The 27,631-nt window shown below is 43.1% G+C and overlaps 1 protein-coding gene across 4 annotated transcripts; it reads right to left on the reverse strand.

The window, feature by feature from the left end:
• Window positions 1–739: 739 nt before the first annotated feature.
• Window positions 740–27,622, reverse strand: ZMYND12 (zinc finger MYND-type containing 12). Of its 4 annotated transcripts, XM_059374365.1 has the most exons (8): window positions 27,220–27,622; window positions 17,664–17,805; window positions 16,255–16,426; window positions 7,717–7,886; window positions 5,062–5,184; window positions 4,736–4,847; window positions 3,080–3,225; window positions 740–1,089 (listed from the first exon to the last, which is right to left on the reverse strand). In XM_059374365.1, the coding sequence occupies exons 1-8, from the start codon at window positions 27,327–27,329 to the stop codon at window positions 964–966; spliced, it is 1,101 nt and encodes a 366-aa protein (XP_059230348.1). In that variant the 5' UTR covers window positions 27,330–27,622; the 3' UTR covers window positions 740–963. The 4 variants fall into 4 exon arrangements, with proteins under 4 accessions (XP_059230348.1, XP_059230349.1, XP_059230350.1 ...); XM_059374366.1 differs by lacking the exon at window positions 16,255–16,426 and having other exon boundaries at window positions 27,276–27,622; XM_059374367.1 differs by lacking the exon at window positions 16,255–16,426 and having other exon boundaries at window positions 27,220–27,310.
• Between the last annotated feature and the right edge of the window lie 9 nt (window positions 27,623–27,631).

A 27,631-nucleotide genomic window follows, 5' to 3' on the forward strand; every position in this document is an offset into this window, starting at 1 on the left:
CCATATGCTTTTAAAGACTGCTAGTATTTATTTAAACATTTGTTACTTACCGAAACTGTATGTTTGTGTGGGCATATATTAAAATCTATTGAAATATTTATCTCCATCATATTGCCATCAATATTGATGAAAACCAGAAAAGACATAAGTTTTCTATTGGACAAACTGATGACATGGTCTGTCATTCAAGTAATCATTCAAAGTATTTACTTTGTTAAACGTTTATTTTTCATGATCTGTTATTCTTTTTTTTTTTTTTTTAATTTTATTTATTTGTCAGAGAGAGAAAGAGAGCAAGAGCAGAGGCAGAGGCAGAGGGAGAAACACTCCCTGCTGAGCAGGGAGCCTAATGCAGGACTCCATCCCAGTACCCTGGATCATGACCTGAGCCTAAGGCAGCCACTTAACCAACTGAGCCACCCAGGCACCCCTAGTGCACCATTTTAATTTATTTGTCACTTTGTAACTATTTTGCAGAGTAATTTTCTTGGTGATTGCTTTAGGAACTACAATGGACATTTAAACCACAATCTACCTCACATTAATGCTAACTTAATTCCAGCAGAATGGGAAAACTTTGGTCTAATATACCTGTATCTCCCACACCCTTCTGTGGCAAAGACCTGGATGGCTTCTGGTAAACATAAACTGTTTGTGGTTTAATTCCAAGTACCATATTAATGAGCTGAGAGCACATTACTCAAAGTCATACAAAGTCATAGGAAGCCAAGTACAAAGGTCATGATAAAGATCACTTTTACTGATTTCTATGCCTAAAGTACTACATTTCCTCACATATTCTGTGTAAGAATAAAAACATGGCTATGTGGGCAGGCCCAGGGGAAAAGGGCAGGGAGGTGGGTGTGAGCAAGTCGTGATACCTCAAAGCAGTTGTGCAAACTGGTATATTTTAGATGTTCAGTAGCCCCTTGAACAGCCCCCTGGTGCTGAGATCATGGGTCACTAAGTAATGGTATGAGCTTCCTCAGCTGAGATAAGACTTAGTAACTCTTCAATGGCGTCCTGTTCGTGGACACTGAGATTCTGTTCTTTGGCCAGACTGAAGGCTCTCGTGGCATATTCTCGTGCCTGGAATAGAATCATGGTTACAAAAAGAAATTGTCAGAGGAAAGCTTTACATGGGGAAGCCCCATCTCTGCTCAACCCAGAAACACAGGAAAGGACCCCCTCCACTTCTCACACCAGCCACTGAGCTCTTGTTGGAAATTTGGGACCACCTCCCAGGTCCTTACAGCTAGCCACATATGTGCCGGCTGGGGCATGGGGGACCAGAAAAACCCACCTGGCTTGACAAACTAAGTAAAAATTAGTACACCTTCTTAGCAAAGTGAGACCTCTGTAGGGTCTTCATTGGGACCCTCTGAAGCAACTCTGGGAGACCATGTGATAAGGGCCATCCTGGGGGCATGTGGTCCAGAGTTTTCACTGGGACGGAGGTCTCAAAGGATATCCTGGGACAGCCTCTGGGCTGGCTCTTCTTTCCTCCTTCCTTCACCCTCTCTTCCTTCCTTCCTTCCTTCCATTAAATATTTGTTTATTTGTTTTATTTAAAGATTTTATTCACTTATTTGACAGAAAGAGAGAGCACACAAGCAGGGGAGCAGCACTCCCCACAAGGAGTAGGGAGCCCGATGCAGGACTCGATCTCAGGATCCCAGGGTCATGACTCGAGCTGGAGTCAGACGCTTAACTGACTGGGCCACCCAGGCACCTCCCAATAAATATTTATTACATGGCTACTATGTTCCGGGTACTGTGATCACAGGTCGAAATTCCCGCCCTCGTGGAACTTCCGACACAGTGTGGGAAGAAGCAATAAACAATACAAGCAAGTAAAACACCATCGTATCTTCAATTGGGATACATGTTAAATACAAAAATAAAGTAGAAAAGGGGCTGAGGGGACGCCTGGGTGGCTCAGTTGGTTGGACGACTGCCTTCGGCTCAGGTCATGATCCCGGAGTCCCGGAATCGAGTCCCGCATCGGGCTCCCAGCTCCATGGGGAGTCTGCTTCTTCCTCTGACCTTCTCCTCGCTCATGCTCTCTCTCACTGTCTCTCTCTCAAATGAATAAATAAAATCTTTTAAAAAAAATAAAAAAAAAAAAAAAAAGAAAAGGGGCTGGGAAGCACCAGTGGCGTTAGTGGGGTTTTGTAGCTTTCAATGCGGGCCCAGGGAAAGCTTCGAGGAAAAGACAGCTGAGTAAAGACCTAAAGGAAGTGAGGTGTCAACCTTGATGTGTCCCTATTCTCTAAGGACCTCTTGTAGATTGAACATCTTTCACCCATGCCTTGGGGTGAGGACTTCCTTGAGTTCATGTGGAAAAGTGAACCCTGAACTGGAGGAAACAGGTTTTGTCCAGTATAAGCTTTGAAAGTCAATGGAAATGTTTCCCTGTTCCCTAAGCACTCTTACCCCATCCCAGATGGTACCCTGGTCTTCGCTATAACACTCAGTTATAACCCGCAGGCTGTGAACTCCTCTAGGTCTTGGCATACAGTAGGTGCTTAGTAAAGTTTGCTGAAGACAGGGAGAGGGGGGGGAGGGGGGAAGGGAATCCTAGATTTTCCATGACACTCACACAGAAAGGCCTCCTCCAGCCAGGCCTCCCTCTCTGTCTCTCTCTTTGCCTGCTTTTCTTTTTCTTTGAAGCGCTATTCACTATCTGAAATTATATTATGCATTGTCCCTTGTTTCTTGTGACTTCCCCTCCTCCAAAAAAAACTGGGCAAACAATTCTGTGTGCCTCAGTTTCCTTATCTGTAAAGTGGGAATAATACAATACCTACTTCAGGAAGTTGGCCTGACAATTACATAAGATAGTGCATGGGAAGTACTTAGGCTAGTGATGAGCATGTCCCTAGGAAAGAAGACAATGCAGTTTCCATGATGCAGGTGGGATTCAACAAATGAGAAACATCTCGAGTATCCAGGCTGCTTTAAAATGACAGCTTACTCAGAGGGCAAAAGCCCATGCAACTGGGCAAAACAGAGCCAAATTCAACTAGAGGAATTTCTACCTCCATTTTCGACAGGATGCTTTTCTGGGAACACTTGCCTTTGAAGAATTCATCATCAGGTAGTAAAGCATGAACAGGGTTTTCAGAACAAAGACCGTTTTTTGGGGGGCTGTGTCAGATGTAGATTCTCGAATGTTCCAGATTGAAGTCAGGATCTGAATGGCTTCTGCTTCCTGGGCTTCATCTGCAATGAAAAAGAAGGAAGTTGGAATGAAGAAACAGGCCTTGGGGGGCTGTGGAGTCTCCCCTGAAGGGTGAGCATGGAACTGACAAAGCACAGCAGGTTCCTCACCACGTGTGAGTAGGAAGCCCGGCAGTTCCAGCAGCTCTACAAAACCTGCTCACCCCCATAGGTCTCAGGGTAGCTACGGTTTGTCTCTTTTAGAGTCCCAAACTCTTGATTTCTTAGGCCCCCAATGCAGGAAGCTGTCACAGCGGGATTCTTTGGGTCTCACTCAGCTTCAGCTGGAGAGCAAGAGCCCCTAGGACTGGGGCAGCCAATGACTTAATCCTCTCCCAAACCCAAGGGTGCTTGAGCATCTGGGCCTTTCTGCTTCACCCCCCCAAAGTGAGTCCACTTATTCTTCCTCTGAGCATCTTCAGGTCCTACTCTCATGATCCTTTATTGACTTATGAGTTATTTGGGACAGGTGCTTATAAGCACTCTTTAGATACTATGCTTAGAGAAGAAGACAGAAAGGACATATACCATAATGCTAAGGTTGGCTGGCTGCCTTTGGATGTCTATGATTTCCAAGTTTTCTGCTTTAACACATACAACTTTAAAACATTTATTTATTTATTTGAGAGAGTGAGCACAAGCAATGGCAGGAGAAGCAGGCTGCCCATGAAGCAGGGAGCCCGAGGCAGGGCTTGATCCCAGGACCCTGGGGTCATGACCTGAGCCGAAGGCAGATGCTTAACCGACTGAGCCACCCAGGTGCCTCTAACATAAGCCACTTTTATAATGAGAGAAAACTCAACAAATTTGTTCATTTTTAAAAATCTTAGCTCAAAACCTCTGCTGCAAGAAGTCTTCCCTCTTCAACACCATCCAACTGTACTCATCTCTTCCTTCTGGGACTCAGCTTATAATATAATGTGTATTTGGTAGGAATTTCCTTTTATTTCACCTAGGTTCCATCCCATCAACCATACTGCATGTGTCTTTTGAGCAGATACTAGGTCCTCTGTCCCTTTTTACTAGCTCAGAGGGAATGATGCTGTGCGGCACCCACCCTTTGCTGAGCCTGGGGACAGAGACAGGGATGACACCCAGCTCCGCCACTGAGAAGCTCACTGTCCAGTAAAGGAAGAGGAGAAGGCACCAGAACAAATGAGTAGTGTGACATCTCCAGAGAGTTTACCCTGGCTTATGTGCCTTGGAGGGATAACACATCAGAAGTAGAGGTGTGGAGAAATCACGGGGTCTCTGGTGGGTCTTTCTCTCTCCACATCTGTCCCTGATGATCCCCCCCAGAAAGGCTGTGTGTGGTGCCAGGGATCTGAATTTTTCCCAACACTGGTGGAATCTCTTTGACTCCTCCCGTCTCCGTGGCCTCATCAGCAAAATACAGAAGATGGCACAGATGTGCTCCACGACAGGGACAGTGGCTCTTCCTCATGGGGACAATGCCTGTGGATTAGGAAGGATGAAGTCACTGCTCTGCTTTCCAAGGAGAGTTGCTACTTACCCAGGCCAGTGTCGGTCTCAAATCGTTTGCCCAGTAAGTCTATCTGCTGGATGCGAACCCGCGAGAGCACCTGGTAGCGATCGTTCAAGTATTTACTCCAGATCTCAGAGACCTGTTGGGAGAGTAGGCCAGATCTGAGCCTAGACTATTTTGCTTGTGGAGATACAGGAAGAAAGGAAAGTGGAATATATCATGTATCAGACTGTGTGATCTTGGGCAAGTCATTTCATCTCTCTGAGCCTCAAGTTTCTCATGAATGGTCTGACACCAGTCGTAACTTAGAAGGCCAAAGTACCAAGGCTCCGTTCCCATATTCCCCAGCTCACCTTGGTGTACAAGGTGTCTGCCAGGTCCAACTTTTTAAGGCCATAGAAGATATTAGCCAGGTGGAAGTAGCCCCCTGAGGTCCTGATGTCCTCTGTTCCAAATGCACAACTGGCAAAATAAATCTATAGAGAAGGGAAGAAGGGGCAAATTTAGTTCTCCTGGGAAGTCATACATCTGATAAAGAACTTGTACACCTAGACTTTGTAATGAACTTTTACAACAGCCCAATTAAAACTAAAAAAATGGGCAAAGGCTCTGAATTGACATGTCTTCAGAAAGACCAATGGCTAATAACACATGAAGTGAGACTTAACATTATTAGTCATTAAAGAAATACAAAATAAAATCACAATGAGATACCACTTCACACCTACCATGATGGCTCAAAGAGGCAGAAAACAAGTGTGGGCGAGGACGGGGAGGAAACAGAGCCCTCACACAGCGCTGGGGAGACTAGAAAATGATACAGCCTCTGTGAAAAGCAGTTTGGCAGTTCTCAAAAATCAGAAAGTTAAATGGTGAGTTACCATATGACCCAGCAGTTCCATTCTTAGACTACACCCAAGAGAAATGAAGGCATGTATCCACACAAAGACTCAGATACAAATGTTTAGAGCAGCGGTATTAATAACACCCAAACAGTGGGGACATCCCCAGTGTTCATCAAGTGATAAATGGCTACACAAATTGTGTATTTCCAGATGATAAATACTACGCAGCAATAGAAGGAATGAAGCGTTGATAGGACAACACAGACGAGTCTCAAAGTAATTACGCGAAGTGAGAGAAATCAAATGGAAAGACCACATGTCATTCTGTTTACATTAAATGTCCAGAAAAGGAAAATCTATAGAGACAAAGTGGTTGCCTGGGGTGAAGGGGGGTGGTCAGAATGAGAAATGAACTGCAGAGGGGTTGTGAGGGGCTTCTGGGGTGATGAGAATGAGAATGTTCTAGAACTGGGTTGTGCTGATGGCTGCCCAACTCTGTGAGTCTTCTCCGAATCATTCATTTGTACACTTAGAGTGAGTGAATTTTATGGTATGTATCCATTAGGAAATGATTTATTTTTTTAAAGGTAGCCTGAAGAATCTGAGCTTGATCCATTTCTTAACTGTGTGGCCTAACCTAAGACAGAATCTGTGTCTCTGCTTAATTTATTATAAGTGAGAGTGCAGAGAAAACACAAATGAAGACGTGTATTAGTCAGTCTTCTAGGTGGAAATAGATGGCACCCTCAAAGTACTTCCAGATGACAGTTTAATGAAAGGATTATTTCAAGAGACATACAGAGGTTAAGGAACCAAAAAGAGCTAGTGAAACACCAGGTCTATCAACAGAAGAGACAATTACTGTCCCGACTCCTGAAAAAGGAAGGGAGAAATTGGGTCACCAGAGCCCACAAAAGCGAGAGCTATGGGAGAAAGCCACCTGCCAGGAGCTGTGGCTATGGAGGAATACTGCCCCTGCCAGAACTGGGATGGAGCAGAAAGGCAGCAGAGAGAGTAGATTCCCAACCTCTATCTCCTCCCAACAAATACTCCCCTGCCATGCCTCTCACTCTCTAAATCCAACAGAAGCCAGAAGGCAATGGGTTCTGGGTTGTGTAGTCCATAGAGGTCAGACTCCCGGGGCACAGTAGAGGAGTGAATGGATTTGGGGTAAAGGGATATGGAGACTAACCAGCACAAGAATGTTTCCAGTGGATTTATGGACATTGCGCAGTGGAGGCAACCCGGGGGAGGCTGCCCAGTGGAGAGGCTAAACAGAGAACCAACTGGTGCTAAGACTGAATTCTGACCCTAATCTCATCCAGATTTCAGGCTCAGGAACTTTTCTCTCTGGTCATATTGTCCACCACTGAAATCCTTATAGAAACCTCCATTAAATTTTGGAGGAACTGCTCCATCATCACCTTCACCATCATCTTATCTAATGTTTGTACATAGTTTTACAGTTTATAAAGAACGTTCATATACAAACAGCTGGTTTAAATTGAACAACCACACTCTGACATAGAAACATTGATATTATGTGTAAAACTGATAGCAAATTTCTGCATATACAGTGCTCTATTATTAGTCTCTTCAATGACCCAATGAGACATACGCTATTGAATGATTTCTGTCTATGCTTGATGAAAGAGGTAAAATAATTTGTCCAACAGTATGTTCAAGAGTAGAAGTAAAGCCCTTCTCTTAACAACTGTGCTCTTCTACGTTTATTGTACTCAGAACAATCGACCTTGGAGAAGTGACGTGATCTGGCCAAGGATGCACAGCCAGGAAGTGGAAAGGTTAGAACTCAGGTTGTTAGAACTGTGCTCTTGGGACTACCTCAGCAGTCAGCTGTCAACAGAAAGTTTTAGAGAAATGCTCAAATAGAAAAACAAACAAACAGGGGCACCTGGGTGGCTTAGTCGGTTAAGCGTCTGCTTAGGCTCAGGTCATGATCCCGGAGTCCCAGGATCGAGCCCCTCGTGGTGCTCCCTGCTCAGCGGGGAGTCTGCTTCCCCTTTCCCTCTGCCCCTCTCCCCAGACTCATGCTCTTTCTCTCTCTCAAATCAATAAATAAAATCTTAAAAAAAAAAAAAGATCAAAACTAAGCATAGCTGTTCCCAGAAACATTCAGATGTTATAATTTAGCTTGTTTACATCATTGGCCAGATGATAACGGGCTTCTTCATAGTTTTCTTTAGCTATATAGAGAAGTCCCAGGTTCCGATGCAGTAAAGAGTGGGTGGCAGAACAACATTCAGTTGATTTGAGGACTGTCCACTGGGCTTGGGATAGATACTCCTCAGCTTGGACAATGTGGCCCAGACCTGCCCAAAAGAAGTAAAGAAGGTTACAATTCATATTCCGGCCAGAGGACACAGGATGAAATGTGAGTCAGCACCCATTCACTCCCTTGTTCACTGACTCAAACATTTATTGACACACAAGAACTTGCACGTGAACATTCATGGCAGCCTTGCCATAACAGCCAACAGCCAACAGCCAACAGCCAAAAAATAGAAACAACCTAAATGCTCATCAGCTGATTAGTAGATACACAAAATGTGGTCGATCCATACCCATGGAGTGGAATATTACGAGGCACAGAAAGGAATGAAATACAGACATATGGAACAACAGGGTAAACCTTGAAGACATTTCATAAAAAAGGAAGAAGCCAGACACAAATGGTCACATATTGTACAATTCCATTGATAGGAAATCCGTAGACAGAAAATAGTGGCCCCGGGACTGCGGGGAAGAAGAATGGAGTGTGAATACTAATATAGGTATGGGGGTCCATTCGGGGGTAAATAAATGTTCAGTAATTAGATGTAGTGATGGTTACACAATCTTGTGAATATACTAAAACCACAAGATTGCACTTTTTTTTAAAAAAAGATTTTATTTATTTATTTGACAGACAGAGATCACAAGCAGGCAGAGAGGCAGGCAGAGAGAGAGGAGGAAGCAGGCTCCCCGCTGAGCAGAGAGCCTGATGTGGGGCTCGATCCCAGGACCCTGGGATCATGACCTGAGCTGAAGGTTGAGGCTTTAACCCACTGAACCACCCAGATGCCCCAAGATTATACTTTTTAAAAGAGTGGATTTTATGTATGTGAACTGTATCTCAGTTATAAGTACATGTATCACTTATACTTAATATCTTTTATGTGCCAGGCCTTGTGTTGAGAGATGAGGATTCCAAGATGAATCAAAGGCATTGTCCTTATAGCTGGGTTTAGGGAATGCATGGGTGAAAATATATTTATAACATAGCAGACGTGCAGTAATAGTAGCATCATAAGGTTTCGAGGTGGTAGAGAGTAGGAGGTGTTTAATTCTATGGATGGGCTGGAGAGGGGCAATGGAATGGGGTGAGGTGAGGCCAGTGCTATGGACTGAATGTTGTAGCCCCCAAAACACATAGTTGAAGCCCTGATCCCCAAAGTGATGGTATTTGGATGTGGGGCGTAATTTGGTCATGAGAGTGGATTCATGAGCTGTAGTGATGGTTACACAATGAATGGGATTAGTGCTATAGAAGAAGAGATACAAGAGGGGTGACCCCTTTCTCTGCCATATGAGGATAAGTGCGAAAGCAGCTGTCTCCAAATCCAGAAGGGGGCCCTCACCAGACACCGAATCTGCTGATACCTTGATCTTAGACTTTTAGGCTCCAGAACCGTGAGAAATAACTGTTTCTTGTTTAAGCCCCCAGTCTGTGGTATTCATTATAGCAGCTGAACTGAGACCAGAAAATCTGAGCTGAATTTTGTGGGTTGTTTTTTTTTTTTTTAAGATTTTATTTATTTATTGGACAGAGAGAGATCACAGGAGGCAGAGAGGCAGACAGAGAGAGAGGGTGGGAAGCAGGCTCCCTGCTGAGCAGAGAGCCCAATGCAGGGCTCAATTCCAGGACCCTGGGATCATGACCTGAGCCAAAGGCAGACGCTTAACCCACTGAACCACCCAGGTGCCCCTGAGCTGAGTTTTGAGGATGAATAGAAGTTTTCCCGACAGATAAGGGAGGGCGGGCATGCGGGCAGAGGTAACACAGATGCAGAACCATGGAGATATGCAAGAGTGGGCTGTGTTTAGAGAACCACGATGCTGAAGCACAAAGTGTGAGGGGTCAAGTGGCAGGAAACAAGGCTGAAGAGGTAGTCCGGGGACAAGTGACAGAAGGCTGGAGGGCTTAGTGAGTTGTGCCAAGGAGCGGGATGCATGTGGGTAAGAACTGGAGGATTTTCAGGAAGGGGGAGGGAATTGGATTTCGATTTAGAAGGATCCCCAGGAGCCAGGGTGGAGGAGGGATGAGAGGGGAGGACGTAGAGTGAAAGACTCGCTAGAGGACTTTTGAAAGAGTTCAGGCAAGGACTGGTAAGAGCCTGAACTAAGGCAGTGAGTGAAGATGGGGCTGATACAGAAGAGACATTTATGGGCTAGAATGGACAACACATGGTTCCCAAGTAAAAGGCACCTTTATTTCTAATATTCAAATACTGTTGACACTTAAACTGTTGTTTGGTTGTAAAGATGCATAACAGTTTCCTGCCTCCCTGCTTGCCTCCTTGGGAGGCTGTAAGAGCTGGACAGGTCGCTACTCCGCCAGCCTTCTGCATCGCAGGAGGTATGCTCTGGGTGGGAGGTATTTCCTGTGGGGGGTGCCAGGAAAGGTCAGGAGAGGAGGACACAAAGCCCTCATAAGTCAGTCTTGGTTCTGCGTGTCCTCCCTCCCAGGCCTGGCTCACATCACTTACCCGAGCTGCAATCACAGGTCACGGAATTAAAGGAGGAAAGCTGAAGAAGCAATCGAAGGGAGGAAAGAAGCAAGTTCCCATGACTGAGGTTCCAACTAAAATGGGAAAATACTAGATTAGAAGCAAGAGGCGGAGGCCGAGGATCCTGGCTCATGCAACCATGACAAGTCACATCTTCCATCTGGATTTTCTATATAATATAAGAGCTTCGGACCGAGCAAATGACTCTCAGCAAAGGTTATTTAGGTGGGGAGAAAACTGTCAGGGGGCGCAGACATGTAGTGGAAACTTCTCACCTTCATCGTGCATTTCCCCTTCAAGAAGGCAATGCCAAAGAAGGAAGGCCCCAAGGCCAAGCTGAACCAGCAACTGCACAAGCATCCCAAAGGAACAGACATACTTGGGAGAAAAAAGACCTTAAGGCCCTAAAGCCAGAGAGTGGGTATAGTGAGGCAGGAGGAATGTGCTGCTCCCAGCAGGCCGGAACTTAGACTGGTCGGTGAGTGGGTAAGTTTAGGTGTGACTTTCCTACACAGCTTGCCTGGACAGGTATAGGGATGGAGTGGAGGGACTAGGTACACAAAGTTGCCAAAGGAAGGGAGACTGTCCTAAAGGGTCCCGTTACTAGCGTTAGCGTATGGAAGAGAAAGAGAAAGGATAGCCAGTTAAGGAGTAAGGGCTCTGCTCTGCAGGGCGAGACAACAGGCCTACCCTGAGCTAGCCCCTGATCTGAGAGACGTGAAGGGGGAAGATTTCAGAAGGCTTGATGAGGAAAGCAAAGGAGCACAGCACAAAGCAGTCAGAGATAATTATCTAATTATCTGTGAGGCTGGGAGGCACCCAGGGGAAGGAGGAGGAATTCGCATTTGCTGAGGGCCCGCTGTTTGCTGGAGGCACACTATGCTAGGCCATTTGCGTCTGTGATCTAAGTCTGCCAACAACCCTGTGAGATAAATATCTGAGGAGGAATGTACAGAGGAGGAAACTTCATTCATTTGTCCAACCACGCAACGCATTCATCTAATTTAGAATCTCTACCACTTCGCTAGATGCATTCTAGTGAGCAAAACAGACTTGATCTCTGACCACAAGGAGCATATAATAAAGGGAAATAAATACAATAATACCGGAACTGGTTGGCTCAGTCAGTTAAGCCTCTGCCTTCAGCTCAGGCTATGATCCCAGGGTCCTGGCATCAAGTCCCACATCGGGCTTCTTGCTCAGTGGGGAGCCTGCTTCTCCCTCTCCCACTGACTGCTGCTCCCCCTGCTTGTGCTCTCTTTCTGTCAAATAAATAAATAAAAGCTTAAAAAAATAAACAAAGAAAAATAAACTGCTAGGAAGGAAAGGAACAGAATACAGTCATCCAAAAAAGCAGGAAGAAACCTACTTTGATTGGATGATTAGAGAACACCTCTCTGAGAAGGTGATATTTAAGTAGATACCTGATGATTGGAAAGAAGCCAGCTATACATAACAGAGGAAAAAGCATTCCAGGCAGAAGGAAGAGCACTTAGTAAGAAGAGTTTGATAGCTAGTGTCACCCAACCAGTAAAGAAAGGGCTGGAGGGGTCCCTGGGTGGCTCAGTTGGCGAAACATCTGACCTTTGATTTCAGCTCAGGTCATGATCTCAGGATTGTGAGATAGAGCCTTCTGATGGGCTCTGCGCTCAGTAGGAAGTCCACTCGGAGATTATCTCTCTCGGCCTCTCCCCGCACTTGTGGGTGTGCTTTGGTACGTGCACTCGTGCTCTCTCTCTAAAGTAAGTCAATAAGTTAAAAAAAAAAAAAAAAAAGAGTTGGAATTTGAACCCAGATTCCCTGGTTCCAAAATCCTGACTGGAGTGGGGGAAGATGAGTAAGGCGGCTCTTTTACGTTTGTTTGTTTAAAGATTTTATTTATTTACTTAATTGACACAGAGACGGCGAGAGAGGGAACACAAGCAGGGGGAGTGGGAGAGGGAGAAGCGGGCTTCCCGCTGAGCAGGGAGCCCCGGGTAGGGCTCGATTCCAGGACCCTGAGATCATGACCTGAGCCAAAGGCAGATGTTGAATGACTGAGCCACGAGTAAGGCAGTTCTTTGAAGTGTTACTGAAAATAGCATCTCTAGTTGATTAAAATTCCAAAGTTTTACCAAAAGAGAGAGAGAGAGAAGAGAGAGAAGAGAAGAGAGGAAAGGAAGGGAAAAGAAGGGAAGGGAAAGAGGGGAAAAAAAAAGAAAAGAAGAGAAGAGAAAGGAAAAGAAAAAGAAAAAAAAAAGGAAAGAAAAAAGAAAAGAAAAGGCTAAATACCTCTTATTTTTTTCCACTCCAGTCTGCAGGAATCTCTTAGATGAGGAAGAGACATGTGCACAACGAATGTGATTTATTTAGACTTTCAAAAAGGTTGGCAAGGTTCTCAATGACTGGGGGAGGTATAATGAGAACTTCATTTAGACGGGGCTTTCCAGCTTGCAAAGCACTCTCATGTTCATTACACACAAACTCATTTAATCCTCAAAACAATTCTGTGAAGGGGACTCAGATTCACCAAATGCTTTTACAGTGCCCACCAGATGTCAGGTTTTATGAGAAGAGTTTCTGAGCACCTCCTCTGTGCTAAGAGCTATTCTGGGTGTGAAGTCACTCTGATGAGTAAGAATAGGGACAGTTCCAGCTCTCCCTGAGCTTATAGTCTAGTGGGAAAGAGAGACTTTAATTAAGTAATCTCATCTGTGGATGTAGAATAATTAGTAGTAGTATTTTGGGTTTTTAAAAAGATTTTATTTAATTTTAGAGAGAGCTCACGTGCAAGATAAGGGAGGGGCAGAGGGCGATGGAGTGGGGAAGAATTTCAAGCTGATTCCCTGCTGAGTGCAGAGCCTGATGTAGGGCTCAGTCTCATGACCTCTAGATCATGACCTGAACCGAAACTAAGAGTTGGATGCCTAACCGACTGAGCCACCCAGGTGCCTCTGGATATAGAATTATTATTGAAATAAGTGCCCACAAGAGAGGAAGAGGTTTTTAAGGGGGGGTACTTAAAAAGAAACCTGGTCCAGTCTGGGGGCTTGAGAGGCTTCCAGACAAGGGGGTGGTAACTCTTGAGCTAAGGTCTTAAGGATGAATAGGAGTTATTTAGGTGGAGGGGGGTGGAGGAGAGGCAGGGAGCGTGGCTCAAGAAGAGCCTTCCAGAACAGGAAGAGAGAAGGCAGTGTAACCAGAAGGGAGAGAAGATGTAAGATGAGGTGACAAGACTCTTGAAGGCCGGACCAAGCTGCACCCCATTGGCTGCTTAGGTAATCTGGTTTTTCTTTGGTAGAGGGATTTGACCCACATTTTGTGTAGAGGCCAGACTGGAAGGAGGCCAAAAAGGTGAAGAGTCCAGTTAACAGGCAATAATCCAGATAAGAATGATAAGACTCAGGCCAGGGTGAACTTTTCCAAAATCCCACAGCTAGTCAGTATCAGAAATACACAGAACCGGGCGCCTGGGTGGCTCAGTGGGTTAGGCCGCTGCCTTCGGCTCAGGTCATGATCTCAGGGTCCTGGGATCGAGGCCCGCATCGGGCTCTCTGCTCTCTCCTCTCTCTCTGCCTGCCTCTCTGCCTGCTTGTGATTTCTCTCTGTCAAATAAATAAATAAAATCTTTAAAAAAAAAAAAAAAAAAGAAATACACAGAACCTAGGCTGTATTTCCTTGCCCGGTGCTCTTCCTAGTAGTTTTGGTGGAGGGCAGTCTGAAACAGGGGGCCAGACTGGAGTGGGGTGAGGGGGGCATTCTTGCAGTTATGTGGCCTGGTATGGGGGAGTCAGAGCCCAAGCCAGTGAGGAGGGGATCCATGCAGAAGAGGCAGCCCTGAATGAGGAGTCAGAGCTCATGGAAAGAGAGAAGGGCATCTGCAAGGGGAAAAAGTAGGCTCGGGGATGGGAGATTGGCTCATACAGGGGAACTGATGAAACATATAAATACATTAATGAAAAAGGAAGCCAGCATTCTCACTGTCAGAGAACTACAGCTATAGAATGGGAGGAAATCAGACTGAACCCTGTGGTGGTGTTGGACTGAATTTAGAAGTACTGGTATGTCATATCTCTCTCTGTCTAGAGAGAGATTAAGTGAAGATGAATTTAGATGTAATGTGTGTATACATTATTATATTTATACAAATTCCCTCTGTCCCCCAAGAAGGTACAGGAGCAACCTGACCCCAATAGCAACACATACGTCTAGTGCACAACTCTTGCTTTCTGAATTCCATTTCTCACTAAAAAAAAAAAAAAAAAAATCAAGGCTCCTTGGAGGTACGTTCCAGAAAGCAGGCAGGTGATGGAAGAACAATGGGGATGTGTCATGGAAACACGGAAGCCAGTCTGAATGGGCTGCTACTTGCCAAATGCAGGAATAGCCTAAGCATTAAATTAAAGTTAGTAACAGTTTATTGATCCATTGACTAGACTAGGGAACCAAGAGTTCATACTGATATAAATGCATACATGAATATACTGAAAGTCTGATGGAATGGTAGACTCACAGTTTCAGAATTCCCCGCCCATAAAATACTTATTAGTTGAAAAAGGAGAAGAGGTAAACAAAGAAGAAGCCTGGCAGATATCACCTTAATAAACTAACTTAACTGGGTGCCATCAGGAATGGGACAAACTGAAAACATGTGCCAGCTTGCAGGATGGGGTGCGAACAACACAGACAGAGCCTGTCTTCTGACACTCTTGCCAAAGGGACATCGCTTGAGTCCAGCCATGAGGAGACTCAGAGAAACCCAGATTGAGAGTCGTTTTATAGAACACTTGGCCTTTAATCTTATAAGTGTCAGAGTCATACAGGTTAAGGAGCGGTTGAGAAACTATTCCAGAATGAAGGAGACGAAAAACACATGGCAGCAAAATGAAAAGCGTGATTTTGAACTGTATCCTTCTGTTCTCAAGGTGTGATTGGGACGACTGGCGACGCATGAACGGGGTTGGCTTAGTAGATGATGGAAGACGATAGTAGACGATGGTTGTACAGTGGATACATGGAGAATGTCTAGGAAATGCATCAGGCAAGCAACTTACTCTCACGTAGCTCAAGAGGTTCTGTGTACTGCATTTCCAACAGTTTTGCTTTTTAAAAGTTTGCTTTTTAAAAAATAGCGTGGCTATGAAGATGGAAAAAGTGGTTGGAAAGTAACTAAGATGCTGCAGGTCTCAAAAATGTTAATTCCCCTCCAAGATGTTAACTCTCTTCTTGTAGCAACCGCCATGTGGGATGGAGCTCTGCCGAGTCTGCGTTCCCACTCTCATCCACGGCATGAGAAATACAGTTCTTTTCCCCTCTCCCTCCATAGGAGCAGGTTTCTATAATCCCGTTTGAACCATGTGAGCCTGACACAAAGGTAAAGGTAAACAGTCAACACAACTCTCTCTTCTAGGAATTTAACACTGGAAATCAGATACTAATTATTTCTTCTACCTTCCTTGAACCTGGAGAACATGAAAATTCCATGGAAATTCAGCTACATCTGATATTTTAGGGTAGCTGTCTTCTGTGGTGGGCACAGGGCAGAAAAACCTGGTCTGCAGAGAGGGTGAATAAAGCAGATGCAGAGATAGAAGCTGGGACAAGACACAAGGACTGAGAGAGAGAGAGAGACTGTTACACCATTCTGGTTCTAAGACCTCCTGAAGCCTCGATCCCCCTGGAACACTCCAGTGTCGTAATAAATGTCCTCCTTTTCCTTAGGCCAGCTAGAGTGGAGTTCGGTCAGTAGGAACCGAAAGTTGACATCTGCTGCCCCAACTTGTGCCAAACTTTACGGCAACACTGCTCTTTTATAAAAGGCTATCTTGGAGCCACTACCAAGTCTGTACCCTTTGGCCACTGATTGATCCCCATAGAGTACTCCTTAAGGGACCGGGGTCGGGGTGGGGGGTCCCCAGGTCAATTCACTTACCAAGGCTTGCCTCGGCCAACAGCAGGTAAGCAGGGACAAGCTCTACGGAACTCAGGCCATGCACATTCATGCGGAAGCGAAGTGAGTGCAAAGCTGCGGGAACAGCAGCTGCATGTTTTCCTTCAAAGAGGTATTTCTGGGCTACGGTGTAGCAGAATTCAATCAAATGCTTCTGTGGAAGAAAAAACTAGACCATCTGAGACCGTGTAAAGCAAAAAGGCGCTGGCGGGCACAGGTACACTTGGGCTAGGGCCACAATCTCATGAGCTGATTAAGGGCACCTAGTTAACCTGCTTGTACTAAGGTGGACATAAGACCCCAAATAGGTGAAATAAAAAGGGAAACCTGGGTTGTGAGCTCCTCGAGGTCCAGGAATAAATGTCTTTTCACCTTGGCTCATTGATCAGCATAAATGAGAGCTCAGTATAAAGTTATTAAATAAATATTATTCTTGTGTTTGTAATAAAATTGTAGTTTAGCAAAACTATCATATCTCCAGATATTCTAAAACTTTCTGACTTTCTATTTGAGTTATAATTTTGAGAGAAACTTCTTCTCTTTCTTTCTGGAATTATCTTGCTTTCCAAGTATCAGAAAGAATGTCGACTCTGCATTGCTTCAAAGCCTTTCTCAAAAAAAAACAAAAAAAAAATTTTTTTAAAGATTTTATTTATTTATTTGACAGAGAGAGATCACAAGAAGGCAAAGAGGCAGGTGTGGGTGGCTGGCAGGGGGCGGGGAAGCAGGCTCCATGCTGAGCAGAGAGCCAGATGTGGAGCTTGATCCTAGGACCCTGAGATCATGACCTGAGTTGAAGGCAGAGAGGCTTTAACCCACTAAGCTACCCAGGCACCCATAATAGAAGTTTTTAAATCTCCTTTATGAATTCATCAGTGTATTCATACACCATTTTTTTTTTTTTGCCTCCTACGCTCTTATCAACATACTTGGCATATATGGACGTTATGGCCGAAACTCGTATGTGGAAGCCCTCATACTTCAACCCTTATTACCTGAGAATGTGAATTTGGAGAGGGAGCCTTACAGAGGTGAGTAAGTTAAAATGAGACCATTAGGGTGGCCCCTGATCCAATTTGGAAGAAATTCAGACACCAGGGATGCACCTGCCCTCAGGAAACCAAACCTGCTGACACCTACCCTTGACCTTGGACTTCGACATTCCTGTCCTTTAAGCCATTGCGTGGAGTAACGCCATTTGTTACAGCAGTCCTCGGAACTTAATACAGTAGGTATTCAGTAACTACGTGGAGAACAACTGACTGAGGACATAAAGGCATAAAACCAAGTCTCTGTCCTCAAAGAGGTTCTGGTTTGGTGATCCCGATGAGGGACACCCTTTGTCTGGGGCAGACCCTGAGCTCAGCCTGTCCCAGCCCTGCAGGACCCACCTGCCGCTGCTGCAGCTGCTGGAGGCCGTGCCGCCGCTCCTCCTCTGAGTTGTAGAAGGGCATGGAAGTGCGCAGCGGAATCAGCAGCTGACATATCTTCTCATGGATGCTGTTCCAGTCAGCTCTTTGATGAACCACACCACTGACAACGAAAACACCGACTTCGTTATCTTTCCCTTTGGCCTGGCCTGAGATTCTAGCAGCCTACTGGCCTTGCCCTAAAAACTAGAAAAGGCAGGCCAACACCTAACAGGCAGGGAACCCAAAGCCCTTTCTGACTCAAATCTCTCCTTTTACATGTGGTTCTGTGGTGGTGTAACGACTAGTGGGGGTGGGAAGCCGCTGTCTCTTCAGGCACAGGTCACAATGAAGTTACAAAGGCACGTGGTGACGCTGTGGGTGATCTCCTCTTCCGCTTCGTTAATAACCTTGTTCTAAGGCCATTTTCAGAATCTCTGGCCATCACAGCTGATGGAAGTGAGGGTCTTTTATTTGGGGAAGGAAGAGCCTCTTGCTGAGGCTCTAGAGATGTTCTCCAGGAACGAGTGCCGCTGTGTGGTGTGGCTCCAGAGAGCACCACTGACACTGTCTCCTCTGCTCCAGGGGGCACCCTCACAGGAACACGCTAGGAATGATCCCCAATCCCAGCGGGGCAGCAGGGCAGCTTTTGCTAGTAACTACTCAACTTTTTGAGAACAAAACAAAAGCTATTCTTTCAAAGATAAGGGAGCAGAGGAGTGGAGAGCTCAAGTCGTTACTGTAAGCCTGTACTCCGGAGCCAGCTAATTTTTAGCTCTCCAGAGGGAAACACGGTGACAGCTTGGTAGGGAGCTTTTCTGAGTTTTACATACAGATTTAGTATTTTTAAATATGTTATTGGACAGGACCTCAGTCCTACAGAGAATCCACTCCCACTCCTTAAATACCTGCCGCTATGACTGATTCCCACATCTATTACCCGATCCTGACCCTTTCTCCAATTACTTTTTTACACTTTTAAATCAATACCTAACTCAAATACCATAGAAAATTCACCATTTCAAAATATAATTTAAATTTAGTGGTTTTGAATACATTCACAAGGTTGTAAAAGCATCACCCTGTCTAACTCCAGAACAATGTCATCACTCGAAAAAGAAACTCCATTTGCTCTAGCTGGTTCTTTCTTTTCTCCACCCACTGGTGCTCAGAAGCCAGAGATGTACTTTCTCTATGTATTTGCCTGTTCGGGACATTACTATTAATGGAAACAGACAACATGTGACCCTCTGTTTCTGGTTTCTTACCAAAGTTCCTCCCATTTCATCGCATATATAAGTATTACATTCTTTTGTACGGCTGAGTAAATATTCCACTGTATGGCTGTACGTTCACCCACTCATCAGTTGGGGGGTATTTGAGTTGTTTCTATTTTTGGCTATTCTGAATAATGCCGCTATGAACATTTGTGTATAAATTTTTGTGTGAACACGCTTTCAGTTCTCTTGAGTATATACCTAAGATTGGAATTGTTGGGTCATATAGTAACTCTATGTTTAACTTTTTGAGGACTGCCAAACTGTTTTCTACAGAGGCTGTACCATTCTACAGCACAGCAGCAATACAAGAGGGGTTCACTTTTTCTGTATCTTTGCCAGCACTTGTTATTCTCGTTTTTCACTACAGCCATTTTAGTGCGTGTGAAGTGGTTTCTCATTGTGGTTTTATTTTGTATTTCCTTAATAACTAATAACTTTCAGCGCCATTTCATGTGCTTATTGGTCATTTGTATATCTTCTTTGAGAACTGTTTATTCAAATCTTCTGTCCATTTTTAAACTGGGTCTTTTATCTTCTTATTGTTGAATTTTAAGAGTCTTTTACATATTCTAGATATAAAATCCTTATCCGGTATATGATTTGTATTTTCTCCCATTCTGTGGGTTGTCTCTTCACTTTCTTGATAATGTTCTCTGATGCACAGAAGTTTTAAATTTTGGTGGAGTCCAACTAATCTATTTTCTTTGGATCCTTGTGATTTTGATGTCATAGCTAAACTGTTGCCTAATCCCAAATCACACAGATTTCCAACTATGTTCCCTTCTGAAAGTTTTGCTTTTAGCTCTTGCATTTAGCCCTTTCTATGGTGAAAGGGAGGAGTCCAAATTCATTCTTTTGCATGTGGCTATGCAGTTATCCCACCATCATCCAGAAGGGACCCTTCTTTTACCAGTTGAATGGTCTTGGTACCCTTGTTGAACATCTAGTCACCATAAATATACAAGCATATTTCTGGACTCTCAGTTCTAGTCCATTCATCTATATGTCTATCCTTATGCCACTACCACAGTCTTCATTAGTGCCTCTTTGCAGTAACACTTGAAATTGAAAAGTATCAGTACTCTAGCTTTGTTCTTTTATTTTTTAAAAAAGATTTTATCTATTTTTTTGACAGAGAGAGATCACAAGTAGGCAGAGAGGCAGGCAGAATGAAAGGGGGAAGCAGCTCCCTGCTGAGCAGAGATCCCAATGTGGGGCTCGATCCCAGGACCCTGAGACCATGACCAGAGCCGAAGGCAGAGGCTTAACCCACTGGGACACCCAGGGACCCCGCAGCTTTGTTTGTTTTTTTAAGATTTTATTTATTTATTTGACAGAGAGAGAGATCACAAGTAGACATAGAGGCAGACAGAGAAAGAGAGAGAGAGGGAAGCAGGCTCCCTGCTGAGCAGAGAGCCCGATGTGGGACTTGATCCCACGACCCTGAGATCATGACCTGAGCTGAAGGCAATGGCTTAACCCACCACTGAGCCACCCAGGCATCCCAGCTTTGTTCTTTTAAAAGACTTTTTAGCTCTTCTGTGTATTTTGTCTTTTCATTTAAATTTTAGGATCAGTGTGTCCATTTATACAAAAAAGAGTTTTGATAGGAATTGCATTGAATCAATAGATCAATTTGAAATTTGAAGTGTTATTATCTTACTATTAAGTCTTCTAAACTATGAATATAGAATATCTTTCCATTTATGTAGGTCTTTAATCTCTTTCAATTTTTTTTTTTTTTTTTTTTTTTTTTTTTTTTTTGTTTATGTCTTTTATCTTTTTTTTTTTTTTTTTTTTTTTTTTTTTTTTTTAGTTTTCAGTGTATAGGTCTTGCCCTTCTTTGGTTAAATTTATTTATTTATTTATTTTGATGCTATTGTAAATGGAATGGCTTTCCTAATTTCATTTTCAGATTGTTCACTGTTAGCATGTATAAATATAACTGAGTTTTGCACATTGATCTTGAATTCTGTAACCTTGCTGAATTCGTTTATTAGCTCTAATAGTTCGTTGTGCTTTTTTCACAGGTTCTTTAAGGATTTCCCTACAGAAGATCATGTCATCAGCAAAATAGAAGTACTTTTACTCCTTCTTTCCCAAGCTGGATGTCTTTTATTTCACTGTCTTGCCTAATTCCCCCAACTAGATTTTTAGAAGTATTGAATAGAAGTGATGAAAGCAAAATTCTTGTCTCATTCCTGATTTTAGGGGGGAAAACTTTGTCTTTGATCATGAATTATGTTAGTTTTGTATTACCCTCTAGGTTATTCATAGATACCTCTTACCAAGTTATGAAAGTTCCTTTCTATCCCTAATTTGTTTTTATCACAAAGGGTACTGGAGTTTATCAAATATTTTTTCTGTATCTATTGAGATTATTATGCGGTTTTTATCTTCTGTTAAGATGAAGTCTTAAATTGGTATTAGTATGTTCAGCCAACCTTGAATTCCTGGGAGAAACGCCACTTGGTCATGAAGTATAATCCTTTTTATATGCTGTTGGATTTGGCTTGCTAGTATCTTGTTGAGGACTTTTTGCATCCATATTCACGAGGGATATTGATCCGTAGTTTTCTTTTCTTGTGATGTTTTTGTCTGGTCTGGTATAACACTGGCCTTACATAAAATGAGTTGGGGATTTTTTCTTCCTCTTCTATTTTTTTGGAAGACTTTTTGAAGGATTGGTAATAAATCTTTTTTTTTTTAAGATTTTATTTATTTATTTGACAGATAGAGATCACAAATAGGCAGGCAGAGAGAGAGGGAAGCAGGCTTCCCGCTGAGCAGAGCCCAATGCGGGGCTCCATCCCAGGACCCTGGGATCATGACCTGAGCCGAAGGCAGAGGCTTTAACCCACTGAGCCATCCAGGCACCCCGGTAATAAATCTTTTTAAAGTATTTGATAGAATTCACCACTGAAGTCATTTGGTCCTGGGCTTTTCTCTGTGGGAAGTTCTTGATTGCTAGCTACTCTTTAATATCTGAGATCTACTCAGACACTCTTTTTCTCCTGAGTCAGTTTTGTAGTTTGTGTCATATTAGGAATATATTTCATCTAGGTTTTCTAATTTGTTGGCATACAACTGTACATAGTATTCTCTTATAATCTTTTATTTCTGCAAAGTTGCTAGCAATGTCCCTACTTCCATTTCTGAATAATAGTAATTTGGGTGTTCTGTTCTTGGTCAATCTAGCTAAAGGTTTGTCAATTTTGTTAAGCTTTGGTTTTGTTGATCCTCTATTGCTTTTCTATTCTCTATTGCACTTATCTCTGCTCTAATCTTTTATATTTTCCTCCTTCCACTAGCTTTGTGTTGAGTTTGCTTTTCTTCCACTAGTTTCTTAGTGTGGAAGGCTAGGTTTGAGATCTTCCTTCTTTTATAATGTATGTGTTATAGCTAGAAATTTCCTTCCGAGTGCTGCTTTCACTGCATGCTGTATGTTTTAATATTTGTGTTTTTGTTCTCATTTCATCTCAAAAGCATTTTCAAATTCCCCTTGTAATTTCCTTTTTTGCCTACTGGTTGTTTAAAACAGTTATTTCCAGGTATTCATAAATTCCTCACATTTCCTTGTTATTGATTAATGTCATTCCACTGTGGTTCCAGAACATACTTTGTATAATTTCAATCCTTATAAATTTACTGAGACTTGCTTTATGGTCTAACACATGGTCTATCCTGGAGAATGTTCCATATGTGCTTGAGAAGAATGTATATTCTGCTGTTGGTGGTGGTGTCTTATAGACATCTGTTAGGTTTAGTTGGTTTATAGTGTTGTTGAAGCCTCGTATCGCCTTTCTAATCTGTTCATTATTGACAGTGGAAAACTGGAAAAAGTTGAGGTGTTCAACTATTATTTATTTCTCCCTTCAGTCTGACAGTTATTACTTCATGCATTTTGAGACTCTGTTGCTGGATACATAAATCATGAGTTTTTGCATTTCTTTTGCCTACTGTATATTTTTACTCAAATGTGCTTAAGTTAACTGTTTGATTCCAATTATACATATTCTAAAACTGGTAACAATAACCAAGCACAGGGTCAGCAAAGTTTTTCTGTTAAGGGCCTAACAGTAAATATTTTAGGCTTTGAGAACTACATGGTATCTGTTGCAAAAATTCAACTCTTTTGGTGTAGCAGAAAAGCAGTCATAGACAACATATACTTTTGTTCAAGCACTCTCTCTCCTTCCTTATTCTGGGACAACAGAAATGGAATAAAGTGTGTGCATGTATATGTGTGTGTATATATAAATATAAATATAATATATATACATATATAAGTAAATATATTTTTATAAATATAATAGCATAATAAATATATTTTATATATATATTTTAAACAAACAAGCAGGGAAGAGGGTCAGAGAGAGAGGAAGAAGCAGAATCTCTGCTGAGCAGGGAGCCTGACATGGGGCTTGATCCCAGGACCCTGAGATCACGACCTGAGCTGAAGGCAGACACTTAACTGACTGAGCCACCCAGTCGTCACTGAAGTATTTTTTTCATAAACTGCAGCTGCTATCACAGAAATGATAAAACCATTAAATTTTTTTAAATAGAGAATTATTGTAAACAAATCCATAAAAGCACTTAACAGCCAGGATATAGAAATAGTTGAGTTCCATAGGGTATTTATTAAATAAGGGCTTCTTGAGTAATTGTGTGAGCAATGGAAATAGTACTTAACTACCCAGACTTTTGTTCCACTGAGAGCATTTGACGTATCTTGCTTTTCCAAATAAAATGAGCATTATTTATATATGCATGAGCTCTTTCCTTATTCATTTTATTTGTTTCCCTATTTGTTATTTCCTTAGTCATCTGCCCCACCCCTAACACCCAACACAGGGTCATGCATAAAGGAGCTGAAAAATGATGCTTTCAGTCAAGGCTCACGATCAAGTAGCTTGTGAGCCAAATGTGCTTTGTTTGGCTATTATCCTGTTTTTAAAACTGAATTTAGATGTTATTAAGCAGGACATTCATTCTGCAGTTTACCACAGATCCTACTGTCTCCTACTAATGAGTACCACTTCACTGCTGTTTTCTCTTCCTGGCCAGTGAAAGCATTTTAATTTGTGCCCCGTAAGTTCAATAAAAGGAAAACTTTTTTCAAATTACTCTTATCTATATGCTATGATTTGCTCACCTATAGTACAAGCCTCTTTTACCATCTGTAATGTTTCAGTGTGTACTTTAATAAAACCATCCTTTCTTACAAATGTTCAATTCCCTGGCAACATTCTCACAATCCAATACAGAACAATATGTGTAAGATTACAGAGTGTATAAAACAGATATACGGACAGGAGAAGAAGATAAGGAAATTGATCAAAATGTCAGGTTATTAATCTCTGGGTTGTGAGATTATGGATTACTTCTCTTCTTTATTTTTTATATTTTCAAGTTTTCTATGGTGAGCATGAGTTACATTTACAACGGGGAAAGAAACTCTTTTGCAGAAAAAGGAAAAAAAAATTTCACAAATTCCAAATGACTGTCTTTCCTGCTCCTTAAATGGGAACAAGAAGAATATTGAGTGCCAACTTGGTCGCAGGCATGATGCTACATGCTTTACATTCAACCACAAAAACCTTGTGGGGGAGGAGTATTAAAGCTCCCATTTCTGAGATATAGAACAATTACCTCAGCTTTATTTTATGGAAAAATCCTGAAATTGCCAGGATACAAGGATAGAGAAATCTGGAGAAAAGAGGCAGGGTGGGGTGGAGGGAGAGGAGAAGGCCTTAAAGAGAATTAAAAGCAGTGAAAGAGAAGAAAGGAAATAATGGTGGATAAGGGCATAGGAAATAATGATTTATTTAAGCATTCATCAAAAATTTAGTTTCAACTATTTTAAGACACTTTGCAAGAGACTGTAGGTTATACACAGATGGGTATGATGCAGATCATAAGACAGCACATGAATGGCCGTCCTTCAATATGCATTCAATGTAATACCCTGCATTAACGGAACACAATAAAATTGACCTAACACACTTGCCGACAACTGAAATGAAAAAGGGAAATAAGAGTCAACCGAGAGTACAGAGCGAGAGGAAGAAGGAATTATTTCTGGGTGTAGGGATGAAGGTGAGGGAAAGAGGTAGAAGGTCATACCAGCCAAAGGACTCCAATCTCTCCATTGAGTGCCAGGGCTGTACATGAAGTTGTTCACTAGCCATCTCTTCCAAGTGACTTGAAGACCCTCAAACTCTGTATCCCCAACCCAATCCATCACCCACCACCATATCTCTCTGTGTTAATAGGTTTACTATCCATTCAGAAGTTTGCTTATTCAACAAATGATCACTGAGTGCCTGGAATGTGGACCAGTAGGTTCAGTAAAAGATAGATATTACACAAGCAATCACAAAATACAGAAGTACAGGAAAAATGAAGAAAAGGTGAGACAGAAAAATAAGCGAAGTGTATTTTCGGAAAGACCTCTCTGAAGAAATAACGTTTTTTTGTTTTGTTTTTTTTTTTAGAAATAACATTTCTGAGAACTGAAGGATGAGAGGGCTCCAGGAATATCTGGGGTTGAAATGGATGTTCCCAGTAGTGAGGACAGCCTAGGCAAAGAAACGGAGGGAGGAAAGGACTTAGGAAATCAGAACTGAAAGAAAACCTCTGTAATTGCATCAAGGAAGAGAGGATGAGTGTGGTAGGAGATGCAGGTAGAGAGCTGACCAGTGCTTTATAGTTTCTCCTACAAACTCTGAATTGTATTCTAAATGCACTGAAGAAACAGCAAAGAAAACACAGATGCCATCCCTCCGTTCATGGGATATACAGACCTAGTTGGAATACAAACTATTAAATGACTGATTTCAATCTGTGTCACAAGTTTTAGGATAGGGAATATATAGAGAGCGGTTGAGAGCACTGAGGACACTTAATTCAATCTGAGGAGTATATTCACTCTCCACTGGGACCACTGCAACAAATTCTTGATCATTTTTGCAGCCTTCAGGGTCTACCTGAATTTATCTTCCACACTGCTACCTGTCATCTTTCCTTAACACAAGTGAGAGCCTGTCAAAACCTCCCAGAGGATAAATTCCAAACTTCTTGACCTCATGTCACCATGTGGCCCTAACCTCTGTCTTCTTGGTTTAAACTCTTCTTCCTACCTATCACAATGGTTTTTAAACTTTCTTTTTAGTAAGAAATATTTAATCATTACAAACACCACATAAAACACTAGAAAGTTTCAAGAAACAATTCAAGTAGGATTACTGTGATACTTTCTATTTTATTCTACTTTTTCCCCTAAAATGTTTGTTGATTTATTCTTGACCTGCTCCTGGGTCTAGTCTGCAGTTTGAAAATCAGTGACTGCTTCTTCTTCCACTACTACTTTCTCTACTTCAGCTCTGAACAAACTGTTCTTTCACCGTTTACCGAAGCAGACCTGGAGGCCAGGAGTACCCTGCCCTTCTTTCTTCGTTGTTCATTCACCTAGCAATTTCCTACTGATCTTTCAAGAGTCATCTCAAACATTATTTATTCAGAGAACTTTTCCAGATATCTGCCCCAGTCACCATGCTTCCATCCTCTGAGGTCCCAGGAAACAGCACAACCTGAGTAACAGTACTTGTCACGCAGGGTCTATATAATGACTTCAAAAACAAGATAGTCCGCTCTGGACTAGGTTTCTGGACATCAGCAACTTAGCTGTTTATCTCCGGTCCCACGTAGGGTCTGATTGGAAGCAAAAGTCAGGGGATGTTAGGTTGAATAAATGAAAACTCACCTCCCCACACTCTCAGCACCGTGGCTGCGCACTTCTGGTTATTCCTCAAGCACACCAATCTGCCCTCCAGAGCCTTACTCTACCTCCAGCACTTCCATCCCGAGCTATTCCTACTTTTTATCCTCAAATCAGTATCTACCCTTAGGAAGGCCATCCGTCCAAACTCCCAACACATTTCCTTTGTCTTCACAGCATTTTTGACTCTCTAAAATGATCTTTCCTTTTTGTGAATTTGTTTACTTATCTATCTTCCGCATGGGTATGTTAGATCTTTAAGGGGTACAGATCACCAAGTATTCCTCCAGTAACTTCGGCTGCTAGAACAATGCATAGCGCACAGAAGATGGTCAACAAAACCTCAGGTAGCCAATGGGTCAGTGGGAGAAGAGGCAGACAGAGAAATCTGTCCCGAAACCGCCTTGAGGGCTGCCCGGCAGAGCCGATGCTACAGCTCAAGCAAGGCACCCAGGTGCCACATTTCAGGGCCTACCAGTAGTAAGTGACCGTGCAGGCCGTGCACACCCGCTCGGCCGGGGCTTCGCACACCTCGCAGCAGAGCCGGCGCCCCTTGGGCACCGCCAGCGGGTAGATGATGTCCATCTTGCAGCCAGCAGTGTCGGTCTCCAGGACGGTTGTCCGGCTAGGACACGCCGGACGCCGGCGTCACGTGACCGCCATCGGGCTGCCTCGTTCCCAGGATTTCAAGCGCAGGGGGGAGGGGCGTGGCTCCACTGACATCTAGAGTGCATATGTGGGGTTAAACAACAACAACAAACAAACAAACCAAAACATAAAATTCCTCCCCGTAAGTCCCGAGGTTAAATGGCCGGGCAGTCGGACTCCGGTGGAATCTAAGTCCTGAAAGGCCGATACGGCGGCCGATAAGAGGCAAAAATGGCCAG

The sequence above is a fragment of the Mustela nigripes genome, chromosome 14 (genome assembly GCF_022355385.1).
Source record: "Mustela nigripes isolate SB6536 chromosome 14, MUSNIG.SB6536, whole genome shotgun sequence".
Lineage (NCBI taxonomy): Eukaryota > Metazoa > Chordata > Mammalia > Carnivora > Mustelidae > Mustela > Mustela nigripes.

Excerpts from the sequence above, each read along its gene's own strand:
- ZMYND12 (XM_059374365.1), bottom strand. The coding sequence starts at position 27,329 with ATGGACATCATCTACCCGCTGGCGGTGCCCAAGGGGCGCCGGCTCTGC. Across the intron at positions 7,887-16,254 it reads GTTGGCCGAGGCAAGCCTTG|GTCTGGGCCACATTGTCCAA; the intron begins GTAAGTGAATTG and ends TCTTTTGGGCAG. Across the intron at positions 4,848-5,061 it reads CAGACACCTTGTACACCAAG|GTCTCTGAGATCTGGAGTAA; the intron begins GTGAGCTGGGGA and ends CTCTCCCAACAG.